Source organism: Camelus bactrianus, chromosome 11 (assembly GCF_048773025.1).
Source record: "Camelus bactrianus isolate YW-2024 breed Bactrian camel chromosome 11, ASM4877302v1, whole genome shotgun sequence".
Lineage (NCBI taxonomy): Eukaryota > Metazoa > Chordata > Mammalia > Artiodactyla > Camelidae > Camelus > Camelus bactrianus.
Window position 1 is genome coordinate 68,569,618 of NC_133549.1, and position 18,117 is coordinate 68,587,734.

Here is an 18,117-nt window from a genome sequence, read left to right on the forward strand (position 1 = left end):
CAACTCCCACCCCAAAAAAATGCCTTCTGTATAGGAAGATGGGTTTAAAGACTATTGTTCATTATTTAAAAATGAATCTAATGCTAGAACTACTGCAGAAATTCTGGTAATGGGTTTAGATCTTAGAAGATCATGCTTTTGACAACAACCATGGTTAATTTGTAGTTGAGGGCACAGCAGCGTGCCTGGGGATTGAACTACAATTCCCAGAATGCATCTCTAGGAGGATTCTGGGAAGTGTGGCAGAAGCATGCTTTTGACAATCGTGGTTAACTTTGGTGAGCTCAGCAGCAGGCATGAGGATTGAACTACATTTCCCAGATTGCATCCCTAGTAGGGAAGTGTGTCAGAGGCAGCAATTATGCAGGAAGGGGAGTCCAACATCCTAAGAACATTTGGAACATTTCTGCTGATTCTCAAGGGCTAGGAAGGCACCCACAACAGATTTCAGAGTAAGTAAAGAGGAAGAGAAACCTACCCAGGTTCTACGTGCAAGGATTTTATGGGGAAACCTAATCAGAACTTGAAAAAATCCCTCTGTCAGACTCTCTTCCTTATTGCAGGGACAATGATCACCTTTGCATCATAACTTGTGTAGCTGTCGTTATTTTCTGATACATTTTTCGAGAGTTATTTAAAAACAGAATTTGTTAACTTCTCTGCATTGTACCTGAATCAGTTTGAATTAGGGGAGAAAAATTATTTTTTAGAAAGCAAACCATAAAGCTGGTTAGTGAGACTTTGAAATCTGTTTCCCAGTGGCTCCTGAGTTTCGCATATTTCGCATTCCACTGAGGTCCACAGTCATGAAAAGTCAGACCCGCTGAAAAGGACTCTCTCAGATACTGCCAAACCTGGCCTCCTCTTGGGAGAAGTAACCACAGAGATTCGAGATGGATTTTTTTTTTTTTGTCATGCTATAGTGCTTTTTATAAATTAATCTTTCTTGTTTTAAGATGAACAGGATGAGAAACATGTCTGAATCATTTATTACAGGGGGTTTAGAAACATTGTTAATCTTAAGGGCCTTGCCTTATCATTTAATAGTTTTTGGTCAAAATAATATTACCTTTCATCTCTATCAGTCTTTGTACTTTTTAAAAACTTAAATAGTACATGAATGTTGGAAGATGCTTTCCCATGTATTTCTCATCAAAACATGAGCTTTGGAGCCAGACAGCCATGAGTTTGAATCTGTTGCTCTGTTTAGTTAACCTCTCAAAGCTTTATCTTCCTGTCTTGTACTACGGGATAAATTCATTCATTCATTTATATACGTTGTGTTTTACAAGGTGATGGGGACTGTGCTAGATGCTGTAGACAGGGAAGATGCAACCCCAACCCTTAAGAATTTTACAGTCTAGCAGAGCTTAGAATTACGTGTTTCAAAACCTGACAGGGTTGTAACATACGTTAGGTCTCTTTTCTCTCCTTCCTTCCCCTGTGAGAAGTGACAGAAACCAAACTCCCTGACAAGTTAGGTGACAGCCCCAGGTCACAAATTCAGTCAGTGGGAGATCCAGGAATCTCTCCAGTTCGAGTCTCTCCAGTGCTTATTTCCCTGTCCCTTTCTTGCTTTGGAGGAGACATGTATTTGCACTGTAAACAAAACAGAAGGCAGACCTGAGCTTGTCATCTAAAGTAAAATAATGGTGCTAATATTTTCTTCCAAAACTAATTTTGTGAATAGTGCATTTTTATCCCCAGTGTGCCACTGGGCATAAAATACAGTAATGGTTGCCAGTTCAAACAAAAACAACCATTCTGTTCCTAATGAGGAATTTGGGCAGCTGGATATGAGTTTCCTATGTAGTATCTTTACCAAATCTGAGCCCTTGGGTCAATAAATTTTGAATAATACCTCACACTGAACACCCCTAAAGGTGAAAATCACAAACCATCTCAGAAAAACAGTAATGAATTTTCCCTGCATTAGACTTCTAAATAATATAGGGCCATAAGAAATTATATTTTCATCCTTAAAGTATCTCATATATCCTCTTGACTGTTAAAAGAGCCTCTTTTTTTGTGTGCTGAGGTTCAGTCTGAATGACAGCTTCGCAGAGAAAAGCAATACATATAACAATGGTTCCTACAGTGGGTTTCGGTGATCACATTATGGACTATGCTGTAAATGTACTACAGTATTTTTAAAAGTAGAATGGTCAAAAGTAGAGTAAAACCACAATAAGTAAAGGAGCACAGGACATCATACAGACAATTTACAAAAGGGGAGCTAGAACTAGTAAATCTGAAAACACTTCGAGTCTTAACAGTGATAAAAAAATATGAAAATTCCATTTTTTAATTAAATGCCATCAACCTTTATAAATGTAGCAATGTATAGAAAGCCATACGATTATAAAACAAATTTTGTCCCAATAATTCTATGTCGGGGAACTTACAGAGGTAACCTGAAAACAGCAGCACAGAGGTATGCAGTTGTATTTATTTCTGGTGATTTAAAATCAGAGCCATCTAAATGTCTAAAATTAGAGGAATACTTAGCAAAATAAGGAAGGGAGTCACTTGAGGTAATATTATGCAGCCATAAAAATAAATAAAGTTTATACAAAAACATGGGAAACTGCCTATGACATGTTTCCTGAAAGCAAGTTGAAAAAAATGTTCACTGATTATAAATATGTAAAGTGCGTGTGTGCAAAGGACCAATATGTAAATTATATTAATGTGGTAATATTATGGGTGCTCTCACAGTTCCGTTTTCTAGATGTCCTGTAATATTGTTATAGTTTTGATAATTTAAACAATCTATTTGAAAGAGGAAAATACAGTTAAAGCTGAATTTTAAGGAAATCATTTTCTCTTCTTTAACTTTTAAGTAGTCTATACTGCTTTTATGTACGATGTGCATAAAAAATATACAAGGGACCATTTAGAAAAGGTTTTAGACTTAATCTTTACTAGGTTTATGACTGCACCAATAATATATGTCTGGTTTTCCTTTTGATTATCAATTTTTTTAAAGCTTCATTAGTAACTTTGTCTTCTACAAGCTTTGTGACCACCAGCCTATGAGTCAGCCAACCATGATAATCCACATTGGCTATGGTTAACTTAGTAGGCATTACATTTAGGCAAAGCATCAGGCAGAGAAGCACAGTGGGCCACACAGATTAGTCGGTAGTCATAACTACAAACAGCTCTTACAGACTCACCAAAGGAATTCAAGGAACTCACAAAAGAAATTCCCTAAGGCTCTCAGAGAATGTGATGAAATGCTACTTGGAACAATGGCCTGGAAAACGCCTCTTAGTGCAGTTAGTCCTGGGAACTACTGTTTTATTACTCGCTATCTTATTTACAAGAAATATGAACACATGGCTAAAAAAATGTTTTAAAGTTCAAAAACGTAAAAAGTAAAAATTACAAGTACCCTTTTCAATCCCTATCTCCATCTTACTTTTTAAAATTAGTCACTTGTCAACAGTTTGGACAGATTCACAGACATAGAAAACAAACTTGCGGTTACCAAAGGGGAAAGAGGGTGGAGGTGGGGATAAATTAGAAGCTTGGGATTAGCAGATACAAACTACTATAAACAAAATAGATAAACAACAAGGTCCTACTGTGCATCACAGGGAACTGTATTTGATATCCTATAATAAACCATAATGGAAAAGAATATGAATATATATGTATAAGTGGATCACTAGAAATTAACACAACACCAGAAATTAACACATTATAAATCAACTATACTTCAATTAAAAAAAAAAGTTTGGTATGTGTACTTCTAGTCATTTAAAATATATAAATAAATACATATGTAGTTACATTGGTGTATATATGTATATTTCCTTTTCTTTATAAGTTAATTAGATCATGCTAAACCAACTAAACACTACTTGCTTTTCTTACTTAATAATCTGAATATCTTTCTCTGTTACTGCGTATATATTTTTCTACTGTTATCTGTATTTTTAATAGCTGTGTATTATTCCATTTTATTATAATTTTCAGTTAACATTCCTGTACATGTCCTTTCCTTCCTAGGATAAATTCATAGAAGTGTAATTGGTAGGGGAAAGGGATATTTATTTACATTTTGATAGATATTCCCAAATTGCCCTCCAAAGATATTGTACCAATTTACATTCTCAGAATTGTATAGGAGACAAATATTGACCTTTAAATTCATTTCTTCCAGTAAATAGGGATTATACCTTTAATACTCTCCTAGAGTGCTGTGTAACCTACATATCACATACTGCCTTCTGTGAAAGATGTATATTTGTTTTCTCTCTCCTGTTAGAGTCTCTTAAGGGCAAGATTTCCATCCTGTACATTTTTGTGTCCCTTAAGAGAGCTTGCATAAAGCTCAATAAATACTTCGCTGAATGTTGCTTACTAAATATATTTTGCCCTTGACTAGGACATAGACTGTAGCCAAAGCTGTCCAAGGATTAGTCATCAGTGATTCATAATTATGCAACCCAGAAGTAAGCCTAAACTTTAGATGTTTCTCAGTGGTTCAGTGTTAAGCTTGCTTCTTTTGGGCACAGTTAAAAGGGTGGTTGGTTATTTAACTGCACTGATTTTCTCATTTCAGTGGACTTCTTTGACTTCTTTATTGCTAATGTGAACTTTACTTTTCATGGGGAATAAAATGCTAACTGATATACAATTTAAAAGGAATCACCTTCGGCAGAATGGATTCTTAAGATACAGAAATTTTTCCCTCTCACAATGATATAAAAAAATAGAAAATAGCTTAGATCCATGTAGATTTGCATTGCTGCCTTTTGAAATATTTTCCTAATGCCTGCGATTTTATATTTTCCTTATCTACAGGGTTCTTACTTCATTTTCAAAGGGACTTTGCTTTTCATGTATTCTGAGAAACTTGGCTCCATGACTCTGGAGACCTGGTCTGCTAGGGTAATGCTAGCTGCTGTAACAAACTTCAAAATGCCAGTGGCTTACTACGGTGGAAGCTTATTTCTAACTCACAAATAGTCCAAGGTGGGGAGTCCCTGGTTGGTGGGTGGCTTTTCTCCATGTAGGAATTCAAGGATCCAGGCTCCTCCATCTAATGGCTCTCCCATTCCAGAGTCTTCCAAGCAGATGGGGAAAGAGGATGGAGAAGGCATACCCACTTCTTAACTGCTTCAGCCTAGAAGAGACACCTATCACTTACACTTACATTCTATTGTTAAGATCTAGTTTTGGTCCTACCAAAGGACCAAAGGAGGAGAGAAATGTAGGCTTAGCTTGGCACCTACCTCTCAGCAAGAATTCCACAATATGAAAGGAGGAGCACATCTTTTTTGTGGATAGTTAGCTGACTCTCACAACAACTTATTAGGTAGGCAGAACAGGGTTCAATTCTGTAGATTAGGAAAGGTACTGAATTAGGTACTGAAAAGTTGAAATCTCACAGTTAGTTAGCAGTAGAAATGCAATTTAGAAGCCAGATCATCTGACTTCTACTCTGTTTATCTTTCCTTAATATTAAATAGTGATCCTATTTAATTGGCTTGAAGTATAACCCTCTTGGTGATTCATTACTTTAAATTGAATGCCATAATCTTTTTTTTTTTTTAACTCCTCATTCTCCTAAGGACTTGACAATGTCCCTGTATTGTGGAATTGCTTGCAGAAGAAAATCTTTTTGGTGCTATAGACAACTGTCAACCTATGTCACTAAGACACGGTGAGTTTTGACCAAACTGAGCTCTGATTATTCTGTCTTTGGCCCATTAAATTATAAAATATAATTATGTCACAATCCTGTACTGGGGATTAAGGATGTATGACTAAGATTTACATATAAATATGTTCTTTGCAAATTATTTATAATTAGAAAAATTCTAAAACAAACTAAATTTCCAATATTATCTAAAATACCTAAAATGTCTGACATACTGAAATAAACATTCTATAAAATAAGAACTTTATCTTTTTCACTACATTTCCCCTAGTGCATAAAACCCTAGTATCTGGCACATAGTAGGCACTGAAATATTGTTGAATGGATGAGTGAAAGCAAGGGAGAAATTAAATTATGGTACACCCATATGATGGAATTAAAAACTATACTGAATAATAGTTAAGTTTTCTGAAAATAAGGTAGATAACTCCAATCTCTGCACACCCCCCATTTCTACCCCCAAGAACTAAACTTCAGTGAAAGGTAGACTAGAAAAAAAAATCTACACCAGTATAGGAAGGTGATAAAGGACTTTTTTGTCCTCAGCCTGGGTAAATTTGAAATCTGGGAATTTGAAATCACTAGCCTGCTCACATACAGTTTTGTGGTCTAAATTTGCACCATGTACGTGGTGTGGTCCCAAAACCCTGACCCTAAGAAAAGAATTCATGTAGTATTCATAGATTTATTAATACCTCTGCACCTTGCAGAAGCAAATGTAAAACCCCTCTGGAGGGATACACTCACAGCCAGGGCTTCCCACATTGAAAGCTCTGCCAAACACAAGTGCCCAGTCTAAAATGTAAAGGCACATAAACATATACAATCCTACATGAGCAAGAGTGAGAACTGCAATACTTGTTTTATATATTGTTGGACACAGGTTATTACAGTGCTTAAGTCAAGACTCTGAAAATAGTAACAGAATTACTGAATAGTCTAAAAAAATGAGTGTTAAAGGGGTTAAATATATTGAAAATGAATTTAAAAAATCACACAAACAAAAATTCTATTAATAAAGAATATGGTGTGAAAAAATGTTAATGTTGAAGAAAAAGGCTACAAATTAGATCAGTTCTAAATATACTTATTATAATATGATAGATGCATAATATTAATAAATAGTTTGGAGAATTCCAAGGTCTAAATAGTGATCAGATCTCAGTGGTGGGACTCTTGATAATTTCTCTTTTTTAAAGAAAATTGATAAGTGTATTTTCTGATTTCTATAGGATGACTATTTTTTTTTACTTTGATAATAAGGGAAAAACAGTTTAAGTTTGATAATCTTAGCATTTTGGTTTCCATACTATTATAACTAAAGGGGTAAAATGCATTTCAAAATATAGTGTTTTGATCAAGAAGAATGTCAAGAACTTTTTGGATCTCAGTCCCAGTTCCAGTGAGGCCCTGGGTTTAAGACCTTAACCTGGATGTTTTTGAAGTGTTTTGCTTTCTAGGGTCATTAGGGCAAAGCACAAGTTGTACCACTCTTACTGTTCTTTTACAAAGGCAGCAGTGTTTGCTCTATTGTTTATATTTGGTAACTTCTGAGTGGCACATGTCTTCCTTTGACATACATTGAGTCTTTGTCCCAGGAGGTTGCAGTCACTCATTATAAGTTTAAAAATATCATGAGTATTAAAATCTCAGGTTTCTTTTGTCTTCTGTTTATAAAGTACTCATTGTAATCTCTTTTATCATAGTCAAAAATAGGTTCCTAAAGATGCCACTGGGGCACATTTATCCTTTTGCTTTGTAGTTTTAAGTGGAGCCAGCTCTACTGGTGTTACAAAAGCTCCCAGATTCTACAGAAAATATCTGTAAACTGTGTTTCCCCCTTAAGTGACAAAATATGCCATATACCTGAGAATCTGTTTCAGGGCTTTCAACAGTCAAAAACTGTTATCCCTAAGGCCCCAGAAGGAGACTCCACTTTCAGTCCTCCCTGAATCGTGCAGACCCTGCCCTGATTCCCAAGCTCTTGAAAGGAGCCATCCTTAACGAAGTTACTGGAAAAGCCCAGAACTTGCTCCATTACTTTTTTATATATATTTTTAGAGAAACTAATTATAGGATGTTCTCTTTTTCCACATTTTAATTTTGGCTAGTGACATTATTACACTTATTAAGTGAGTGTAGGTCAAGTATGGCTTCCCTCTCATCAGTGGTCCCTTCAGTAGACTTAAGGAGCTAATGTCATCCACTTGGAGGACTAGATGGTTGAAACAAGAGTGCATTAAAGATAAAGTTTGCTCTTTATCATCCCTAGACTGAATGAGAGTTCCTGAAGGTATACTGCTTGCTCTGTCTGCAGTAATAAGGTCGGCTCCCATCTGCTAGGTACTCTGTGGTTGATGCTTTATCAATGTACAGGTTTTCCTTTCACTCGCATGTAAATTCTTGCCTCATAACAATAATATTGGCAAAGTAACTTGAGGTTCAATTCAGTAAATATTTATTGAATTGAGCCATTCCATATGCTAATTACTGGCAATATAGAACTAAGGAATACTCTGCCCTTACAGAGATCATAGTCTTTCAGACTATGAGACAGACAGATTAACAAATAATACCAGGTAAGTGCAACCACAGAAGTTTATATGGGCAAAGGATGGAATGACTCCCTGTAGCTACCCCAAATCCTTTTTTAAAGCAATTTAGGATGTAAATAAATAAAAGGGAATAACTGTGGTGGAGAGAATTGCAGGAACAGAATTCTCAAAGACGAATGCTTCACAAGTAACTAGGTGTGGTTTTGTAATGCTCTGATTACTTCCACAATATAGGTATTTATTTGAGCTGAAGGAAGATGATGATGCATGTAAAAAAGCCCAGCAGACAGGAGCATTTTATCTCTTCCATAACCTGGCTCCTTTGCTTCAGAAATCAGGACATCAATACCTGGCCCCCCAGCACAGCCTATTAGGTAAGCCTAAACTGGACCAGTAGAGTAGACCAGCCTGTGGCCACTAAGCAGAACTCGTCCATATTGAATCCCTGAGAAGAATCCTCTGACTTCAGAGTCCAGATTTTTCAAACTGCTTCTGCCAATTAATTATTTAGTGTATAAACCTGAATCACCCAGTTATATTCTATTATTTGGTACGGGTATGAACCACTACTGCCTTAAACCAAGGGTCAGCAAAACTGCTGTCCAAATTGGAACCTGTGCCTGTTTTGTAAATAAATTTTTGTTGCAACACAGACATACTCATTCATTTACATGTTGTCTCTGACTGCTTTTGCACTAAAATGGCAGAAGAGAGAGTTGGGAGTTGTGACACAGACCATATGGCTCACAAAACTTAAAATGTTTTGCTAACCCCTGTCATGGACCAGTGATTTCCAGCCTCCATGGCGTTGCTCACTGTTACACTGTTTAAGCTTTGCCTCATGACTTGATTTCTCCTAGAAGGGTCAAAACTAAATGTGAGCTAAAATTAATTGGTTTTGAGAACTCTCTTAGGGTATATAACTAGAGATATCTAAGCCACTGGGATTTGGCTTTCAAGATGCTAGTGGTTACCAGTGGGGAGAGGGAAGGGGGAGGGGCAAGATGGAGGTGGAGGATTAAGAGGTACAAACCATTAGGTATAACATAAGCGACAGGGATGTATTGTACAACATGGGGAATACAGCAAATATTTTATAATAACTATAAATGGAGTATAACCTTTAAAAATTTGTGAAACACTATATTGTATACCTGTAACATATAATATTGTACATCAACTATACTTCAATTTTAAAAATATGATATTGTAAAATAAATACATAACTAAGTTAAAAAATGGTGAAAAAAATGCTAACTTTCAGTTTTATGTGATGTCACTATACACTGACTTCTAAATACAGTGCTAGGGAAATTCCTCTGTGGGTCAGATGAATACTTAGGTAGTTTCTAGCAGGGCAGAAGTATATGGGGATGCTTATCAGAAGGTACTAAACATTATTTACAGATTAGCAATGTAATGTTGTATTATGGACAAATAAATACGAGTCCTTCATGCATGGGAGGACAGGTTTTCTCCCTATACAGCACTTGTCTTATACAGACCGGGATCTCAGATGAATAGTCTACCTTGGCCCACAGAAGCAGCATAATCTAGAGACTAAAGTACAGAGCTGATCTGGTCTCTCTACCATTTTAAGCATGACACATTTTTTTTTTTCAGTGCCATAATAAGTTAACTATCATGGATCTTTTTTTCTTGGCACTTGGTATGATCCCCCCACCTTTTTTAAATTGAAGTGCAGTCAATTACAATGTGTCAATTTCTGGTGTACAGCACAATATCCCAGTTGTGCATACACATACATAATTTGTTTTTATATTTTTTATTAAAGTTTATTACAAGATATAGAACATAATTTTCCATGCTATACAGAAGAAATTTTTAAAAAATCTACTTTCCTGTATCTTTAAAACTAAGGGACATGCTCCTTTTATGATACAATCGTAGAGTAATACAGTGTTATACAGAAAGAATTTTGTAGTCTAAACTTCAGATTGCTGATGAGAAAACAGAGGCCTGGGGAGGTTAAGTGATTAGACCAAGATTACATAGCTAATTAGCTGCAGGGCAGTGACTGGCATCCAGGTGTACCTACTTCAAGTTGAAGTAGATGGTTTCCTGTAAGTCTATGGCTCTAGTGGTTTAATTAAAACCCTTGTTTTCTTCCCTTTTGTGTTTCTTAGAGTTGGAAAGGCTTCTGGGTAAGTTTGGACAGGATAGTCAAAGAATAGAAGATTCCGTGCTGATTGGATGCTCCGAACAGCAAGAAGCATGGTTTGCTCTGGATCTAGGTCTAAATAGCTCCTCTTCCATAAATGGTACATAACTTTTTCCCTAATGGGTACTTCCCGGTGTTCTTAGACTTTGGGATGCCACATAAGAGTAAAATTTCAAAGAACATTTTAAGCATACGAAAACAATTTCAATTTTTTAAAAAGTTATGACATAGCAAAATACTATCATCTACTATCATCATCACTCACAAAAAAATAAAGATATTTTCATGCTTTCTTTCCCAGCTGTGTGGTGGGTACAGAGATGTTTATTGTATTATTCTCTGTACCTTGATACATTTTCTATGTCTTAAATATTTTATAAGAAATGTTTTAAAATTCATGACATTATTCTTATTTCTCTTATCAATGCAGGTGAATAAACACGTTACCTTGCAGTAGCTCTGGGTCTTCAGACCTGCATTTGGGAACCGGTTTGCTATAGGCTCATGACTTCTCTCAGGCTTTCCTTCTCTCTTTCAGGGTCTAGGTGTAAATGTAATGATGCTGGAATGAGGTTCAGATGGGAGCTTTGAGGTCCCATTTCATCTTTTTTCCAGGGATAGTGTGTGGCTAGTGCAAATGTTCTTACTGCCCTGAAGAGGATCTTGAGAAACACTGTGCACTAATGTTTCCCAAATTTGCCTGAATATAAGAATCTCCTGGTGCTTGTTTAAAAAAAATAAAGATTTCTGGGCCTCACTCATCTCCTACTCAGAATTTCCAGGTAGGGGCTTGAGAACCTGTAAATTTTTTATTCTCCCTAGTTGAGTCTTATTAGGTGAGCTTGGGAAACACTGTTCTAACAGGATATACTTGAGAGGGTCCCCGAGGCAAAGTCTGACATTTGTTTCATTTCGTTCTCTTCTCCAATTTTTCAGCTTCCTTGCAGAAACCTGAAGTGGAGAAAGAGCTCACAGGGTCTTTCACTGAGCTGAGGAAGGCTCTCTATCAGCTGAATGTGAAGGATGCCTCCTTGTTATCCACGGTACCTTTTGATTTCTCCATTCGGTAGGAAATTTAGTAAAGTAGTGTATATGGGCAACATTTGATTTCTCCTTTGGCAGATCATAGTCCTTCCTACAAACGCTGGCAGAAAGACAATGTGCAGTAGGGAGAGATTACGGCTTCTTCCTTCTTTTATCCTGTTTTTGGCAGGACCATTGTTCTCCTAAGGTCCTCAGTATCATTTTCTCCTAAGGGCATGAAGATCCACAGCAATATGATCTATCAGCCTCATAAACATTTTGAATGACCACAGCGTGACATATGTATCATGAGAAATTATTTTATGTAGTTTTAATGACTTGTCCTCCAGCTTTAGATTTCACTTGCTAAAGTGCTTTTGATTGTCCATTTAAAGAGGTAGCTCTAAACATTTTTTTATTTGCCAAAAAATTCCAACTTTATTGGGGAGGAGTACATGTTGGGGTGTTTAATTACATTGGAAATGTTTTCTTTTTAAACTGGGTCATAAGTACACGGATGATTATAATACTTGATATATTATGTATTTTTAAAATGATTCATAATACATTTAAAATATGCTTTTTAAAAATTTATTCTTCAAATACTAGACGACTATGTTCAGATAGTTTCCTTATTTTAAAGCTTAAATAGTTAATAATCATTTAAAGTAGGTGAGCTGGAAAGAAATTGGCATATCCCTTTGAGTTGCTTAAATAGGAGGCCCAGCACTGTTATTGGTGAGCCCCACATCCTCTCCAAATGAAATCAAGTCCATTGTCGTATTCCCAGGCTCAAGCTCTTCTCCGCTGGCATGACACTCATCAGTTCTGCAGCAGAAGTGGGCAGCCCACCAAGAAGAACATGGCTGGCAGCAAGCGTGTGTGCTCTTCCAATCAGATCATCTATTATCCACAGGTAAGTGCTTCTTTAAAAGGACAGTAATCCAAGAAGGTTGTGCACTACTCTGCCCTGGGGATGGAAGCCTGTACAACTAAAAGGCTTTCCTTAGTTATTTATTCCTTTATCTCATTAACAGGTCCCAAAGCCTTAGTGTCTAAGTTTCCATCCCCTTTTCCCAGATGGCTCCTGTGGTGATCACTCTGGTGTCAGATGGAACTCGATGCCTGCTTGCCCGCCAAAGTTTCTTTCCCAAGGGAATGTATTCTGCCTTGGCAGGTTTTTGTGATATAGGTAAGGAATTTAGGGTATGTACAGATGACATTTAAGGACACAAAAGCTTACCAACAGTATGTATTTGTCTTTTTGCAATAGTGCTTGGAGTCTCAAGCATATTCTTCCTTATTATAGAGAAAATGTCTGGCATTACAATTTTCCAGTATTTTATAGGCAAATTTTCAAACATAAGCATAATTGGAAGACTTAAATAGTAAACACTCATACTCACCACCTAAATTCCATAATTACTGTACTTTATCACATATCTGTCTACCCATTCCTCTATCCACCCATCAATCCATCTTATTTTTTGATGCATAGATTGCAGACATTAGTACACTTACTCCTCAATATTTCAGCATGCATATTAATAACATTAATGTTATCAATATATAATATGCATATTAGTATTATATTAATGTTAACTAGAATTTAATATTTATTTTTAGGGTTTTTTCCCCTCAGTCTATTGGGGTAAAATTTGCAAATGGTGAAATGTGGCATTCAAATTTAATTAAAAAGCTGAGGGCAGCAGCAGCCTCTCCCACTCTTATTTTGCATAACTAACCTAGTAGGTTCAAGTATTCCAGACTTGATTCCTAGTGTTGTAGAAACTCAGAGATTTAGGGCTCTCCCAAGAGTATTTCACTGAAACTTTGGAGGCAGCTTTGCGCTCCTTTCACAAATGGGCATCTGTATCACCCTTCCTGCTACAGGGCTGTCCTGAATTAATCTGAGTGCTTGTAGGTGAAAGTCTGGAAGAGACTGTCCGGCGAGAAGTTGCAGAAGAGGTGGGATTGGAGGTGGAAAGGCTGCACTACTCTGCATCCCAGCACTGGCCCTTTCCTAATAGCTCACTCATGATTGCTTGTCATGCAACGGTGAAACCAGGGCAGACAGAGGTAAGTTCTGATGCTTCCCTTACGATATACCCTTTGCCTCATCCATCCTTTGCTGGTCTGTAGGTACTTACTAAGCACCAGTCTAGTCCAGCATTGTCTAGATTATACAAAGATGTGTAAGATATGATGTACACTCTTAAGGAATTTGCAATCTTGTAAAGAAAACAAATAATCACCATGAAAATTGGGAGTGCCAACATGGTCACCATTCTTTCTTGTATATCTATCTCCATCATAAAAAAAAAAATCTTTCATCATTAGGAAATTAACAGAGCATCTTAGTAGGGAGGGTATAGCTCAGCGGTAAAGTGAGTGCTCAGCATGCACAAGGTCCTGGGTTCAATCCCCAGTACCTCCAATAAATAAATAAACAAATGAACAAACCTAATTGCCTCCCCCTCCACCCCCCAAAAAACCAAAACCAAAACAAAACAGAAAAACAGAGCATCTTACATAGAATACACAATAAACATATAAAATTTAATGATTGATCATATTGCTCAAGTCAGTCAAGATGTTGGGAACTAATAATATAAAATTATAGGAACTTCTGGTTGAAAGGGACTTAAATGTTGTCTTATCCAACCTCACCTTGCTTTTCTGTAGCATCCCTGACAGATGGCCTTTGGTCCCTATCTGCCGAAGTCTGTCTATTGTGTGCTTTGGTTTCTTTACAATGACTAATATCTAATCTGTCTCAACTTTCTGTGGATGCAGTTTGCATTACTTTGCTTCTTGCAAGGAAGATACTATGCTTTCAATGATCATTAATTAACCCTTGTCCTTTAAAGAAGAGAAATATTCGTGTTTTTTTAATGGAAAGTTATATAATCAATATAGGTGCAAAGAGAAATAAGCATTATTCACAACTTACCCTTCAATGTTAATCAATCTTAATATTTTAGTATTTGAGCTTCCAGGATTTTTTAAATATATTTTTTTAATATTAAAAAAGTACCACTTACAACCAAGAATACTCTATCCAGCAAGGCTCTTGTTCAGATTTGATGGGGAAATCAAAAGCTTTACAGATAAACAAAAGCCAAAAGAATTCAGCACTACCAAACCAGCTTTACAACAAATGTTAAAGGAACTTCTCTAGGTAAAAAAAAAAAAAAAAAAAAAAAAAAGCCACAACTAGAATAAGAAAAGTAACAGGGAAAAAAAAAGAGAGAGAAAAGAAAAGTAAGGGGGAGGAGGGTACAAATGCAGGGTATCTAAAATGCATTTGAAAATAAGAAACCAGCAACTTAAAACAATCATGTATACATATAGACTTCTATACCAAAACTTCATGGTAACCACAAACCAATGTAACTCTACAATCATCAAACCACAAGAGAAGAGAACAAAACGAAGAAAGAGAATAAAAGACCTACAAAAACAAACCCCAAAACAATTAACAAAATGGCAATAAAAACATACATACCAATAATTACTTGAAATGTAAATGGATTAAATGCTCCAACCAAAAGACACAGACTAGCTGAATGGATACAAAAACAAGATCCATATATATGCTGTCTATAAGAGACACACTTCAGAGCTAGAGACACATGCAGGCTGAAAGCAAGGGATGGAAAAAGGTATTTCATGCAAATGGAAACCAAAAGAAAGCTGGAGTAGCAAACTTCTATCAGACAAAATCTTTATTTAGATTTTAAAATAAAGACTGTTAAAAGAGACAAAGAAGAATACTACATAATGCTCAAGGGATCAATCCAAGAAGATATAACAACTGTAAATATATATGAACCCAACATAGGAGCACCTCAGTATATAAGGCAACTGTTAACAAACATAAAAGGAGAAATTGACAATAACACAATAATAGTGGGGACCTTAACACCCCATTTACATCAATGGACAGATCATCCAGACAGAAAACCAATTAGGAAATATAGGCCCTAAATGACACTTTGGACTAGATGGACTTAATTGAGATTTATACAGCATTATGTCTGAAAGCAGCAGAATACATATTCTTCTCAAGTGCACATGGAACATTCTCCAGAATCGATCACATGCTGGCTCATAAAGCAAGCCTCAGTAAATGAAATGCTAATCAAACAAACCTAATTGCTGCAGAGGAGAAAAAGAAACCCTCCTACACTATTGGTGGAATGTAAATTGGTGCAGCTGCTATGGAGGACGGTATGGAGGTTCCTTAAAAAAACTAAAAATAGACTTACCATATGATCCAGCAATCCCACTCCTGGGCATATTTCTGGAGAAAAATATAATCTGAAAGGACACATGCACCCCAATGTTCACAGCAGCACTATTTACAATAGCCAAGACATGGAAACAACCTATATCCATCAGCAGATGACTGGACAAAGAAATTGTGGTATATATACACAATGGAATACTACTCAGCCATAGAAAAGAATAAAACAATACCATTTGCAGCAACATGGATGGACCTGGAGATTGTCATTCTAAGTGAAGTAAGCCAAGAAAGAGAAAGAAAAAAACCATATTATATCACTCATATATGGAATCTAAAAAAAAAAGACACAAATGAACTTATTTACAAAACAGAAATAGACTCACAGACATAGAGAAGAAACTTACAGTTACCAGGGTGTAAAAGGGGTGGGAAGGGTAAGTTGAGAGTTCAAAATTTGTACCTCTTGGGAAGTGATGGAAATGTTAGTTATCTTGATTGTGGTGGTGGTTTCATTGGTGTATATACATCTATCAAAATTCATCAAATTGTATATCTGAAATATGTATAGTTTACTGTACAGAAATTATACCACAATAAAGTTGTTTTTTTTAAAAAATACACCTAACTCTCTTAATTATGGCTCCTTTGCTTCTGGACAATATCTAGAACTGATTATCTCCCAGACTATAGATCCCAGATATTACCTTCTAAGACTGCTCAGTTCTAGAACCATTTTCTCATCTTTGGCCATAGTATTCTAAGTTTTGTAGCTCCTAACCTTATATCCTGTTTTTCCTTATGTCTTTCAGATCCGGTTGAACTTGAGAGAACTAGAAGCAGCTGCCTGGTTCAGGCACGATGAGGTGGCCATAGCCCTGAGGAGAAACAACCCATACACTCAGCAACAGAATGGGGCTTTCCCATTCTGTTTGCCCCCAAAGTTCGCTATTGCCCACCAACTGATTAAGGAGTGGGTGGAAAAACCAATCCGTTTTACCCTGCCTGTTTAGCTCAGATTGGGTCACCTGATCAGGTAAACACCTCCTCACTGTCTCAGGGGAACATCAAATATCAGCTGATAAAGAGGAGGTGACAAAAGGCCATATCCAGGACAATCTCATAAGGCAGAGCAGGTGAAGAGCTTACAGCGAGACATCACTACCAGCAGTGTTCATGAAGAAGTCCCTACTCACAGGCAATCAAAAATGCCAAAACTGACAAGATGACAGTTGTCAAAATCAAAGGGAAGGCTAAAGCATTAGTTTGGATATAGGCTCTTGTTCACTCATTTTCTCCTGTGCTTTGGAAGCAAACATCTTTTGGCATGTGACTTATTGATGCCGGGTTTATACTAACTGCCAAAATGTGCCTGGTATAATTTTAGTTAAAACTTTTATGTTGGTATCAAAAAATATATAGCAAATCTCAACAGACTGAGTTACTTTTTAATCCTCATAGAATTTTTTAAAATAGCACAACATAACACTTTTGAATTCATGTAACTATTTTGTAGACGGTAGTTAAATAAAGGTCATATTTCTTTAAGTCATCCTAATGGTTGAGGAAAGTGGGAGTTAAGGTCTTCCTCAAGGTATTCTGTAATAAATCAGATGCAGTGATGTTCTGTTGAGGTAACTGCATCCTAGTGGGGCTCAAAACAGTTAAGTCTTTTTTGCTGTTATTTGCTCAGTTTGTGAACCAAGGAAGAGATTACCCCTTGCCATGTCTGTTTTCCTAAATGTAAAATGGTTGATGCCATTTGCACACCCAGTAAGTGCTGTAACTTCAAAGAAGGGATCAGTGAAGATGAACCATTTCTTGAGTTTTATGGGATAAACTAAATTTAGGATTTCTCATCAGTTATACATGCCATTCTATACCTTGTCATAAGGGACAAGTACTTACCTGGAGAGAATGAAATAAATGTCTGTACCTTTGTTCAGGTGTATTTTTGCGTCTTATCATAGTTAGAAAATTGTAGAAAGTGAGAATTGGGGGTGGGAGGAAGTAATCTCTATTTATGTGACAAACATTTAAGTCCAGTTTCCAAGTCTGTATAATGACTAAAGCAACGACCAGAAGAAATACCATTAGAAGTCTGTTTGAAAAGAGGAATGGCTGGGGAAGAGAGTCATATCCCAGGTGCTTTTAGGCACTAATTCATGATTAAAGACACAAGTGCCAGAGACCCCGGGATTATTTAAATATCCAAGTCCCACAGGACTAAGTAAAAGAGATTTCTAAAACTGGAAAGGTTAAAGCACTGAATTTCCTTTTGATCCCAAAAGGTCATTGCTCTCACCATTGCCAGGAAACCATCATTGCTTTAGGGAAATCAAATTGCCTTCATCAGGAAATGCTGAGGGATATGTGATGAAATTTGATTATCCTGTTGGATTGGCAGCTTGCCTTTACCTGGGCTGAACCCAGC

The 18,117-nt window shown here is 36.5% G+C and overlaps 1 protein-coding gene across 6 annotated transcripts; it reads left to right on the forward strand.

Moving 5' to 3' along the window:
* Positions 1-315: 315 nt before the first annotated feature.
* On the forward strand, positions 316-17,623 carry NUDT13 (nudix hydrolase 13). 6 transcript variants are annotated; one of them, XM_010963186.3, is made up of 9 exons: positions 316-452; positions 5,586-5,677; positions 8,464-8,603; positions 10,377-10,511; positions 11,348-11,454; positions 12,225-12,350; positions 12,515-12,626; positions 13,359-13,513; positions 16,496-17,623. In XM_010963186.3, the coding sequence occupies exons 2-9, from the start codon at positions 5,595-5,597 to the stop codon at positions 16,694-16,696; spliced, it is 1,059 nt and encodes a 352-aa protein (XP_010961488.1). In that variant the 5' UTR covers positions 316-452; positions 5,586-5,594; the 3' UTR covers positions 16,697-17,623. The 6 variants fall into 6 exon arrangements, with proteins under 6 accessions (XP_010961488.1, XP_045378680.1, XP_010961489.1 ...); XM_045522724.2 differs by lacking the exon at positions 8,464-8,603; XM_010963187.3 differs by lacking the exon at positions 16,496-17,623 and having other exon boundaries at positions 13,328-13,476.
* Positions 17,624-18,117: the final 494 nt, after the last annotated feature.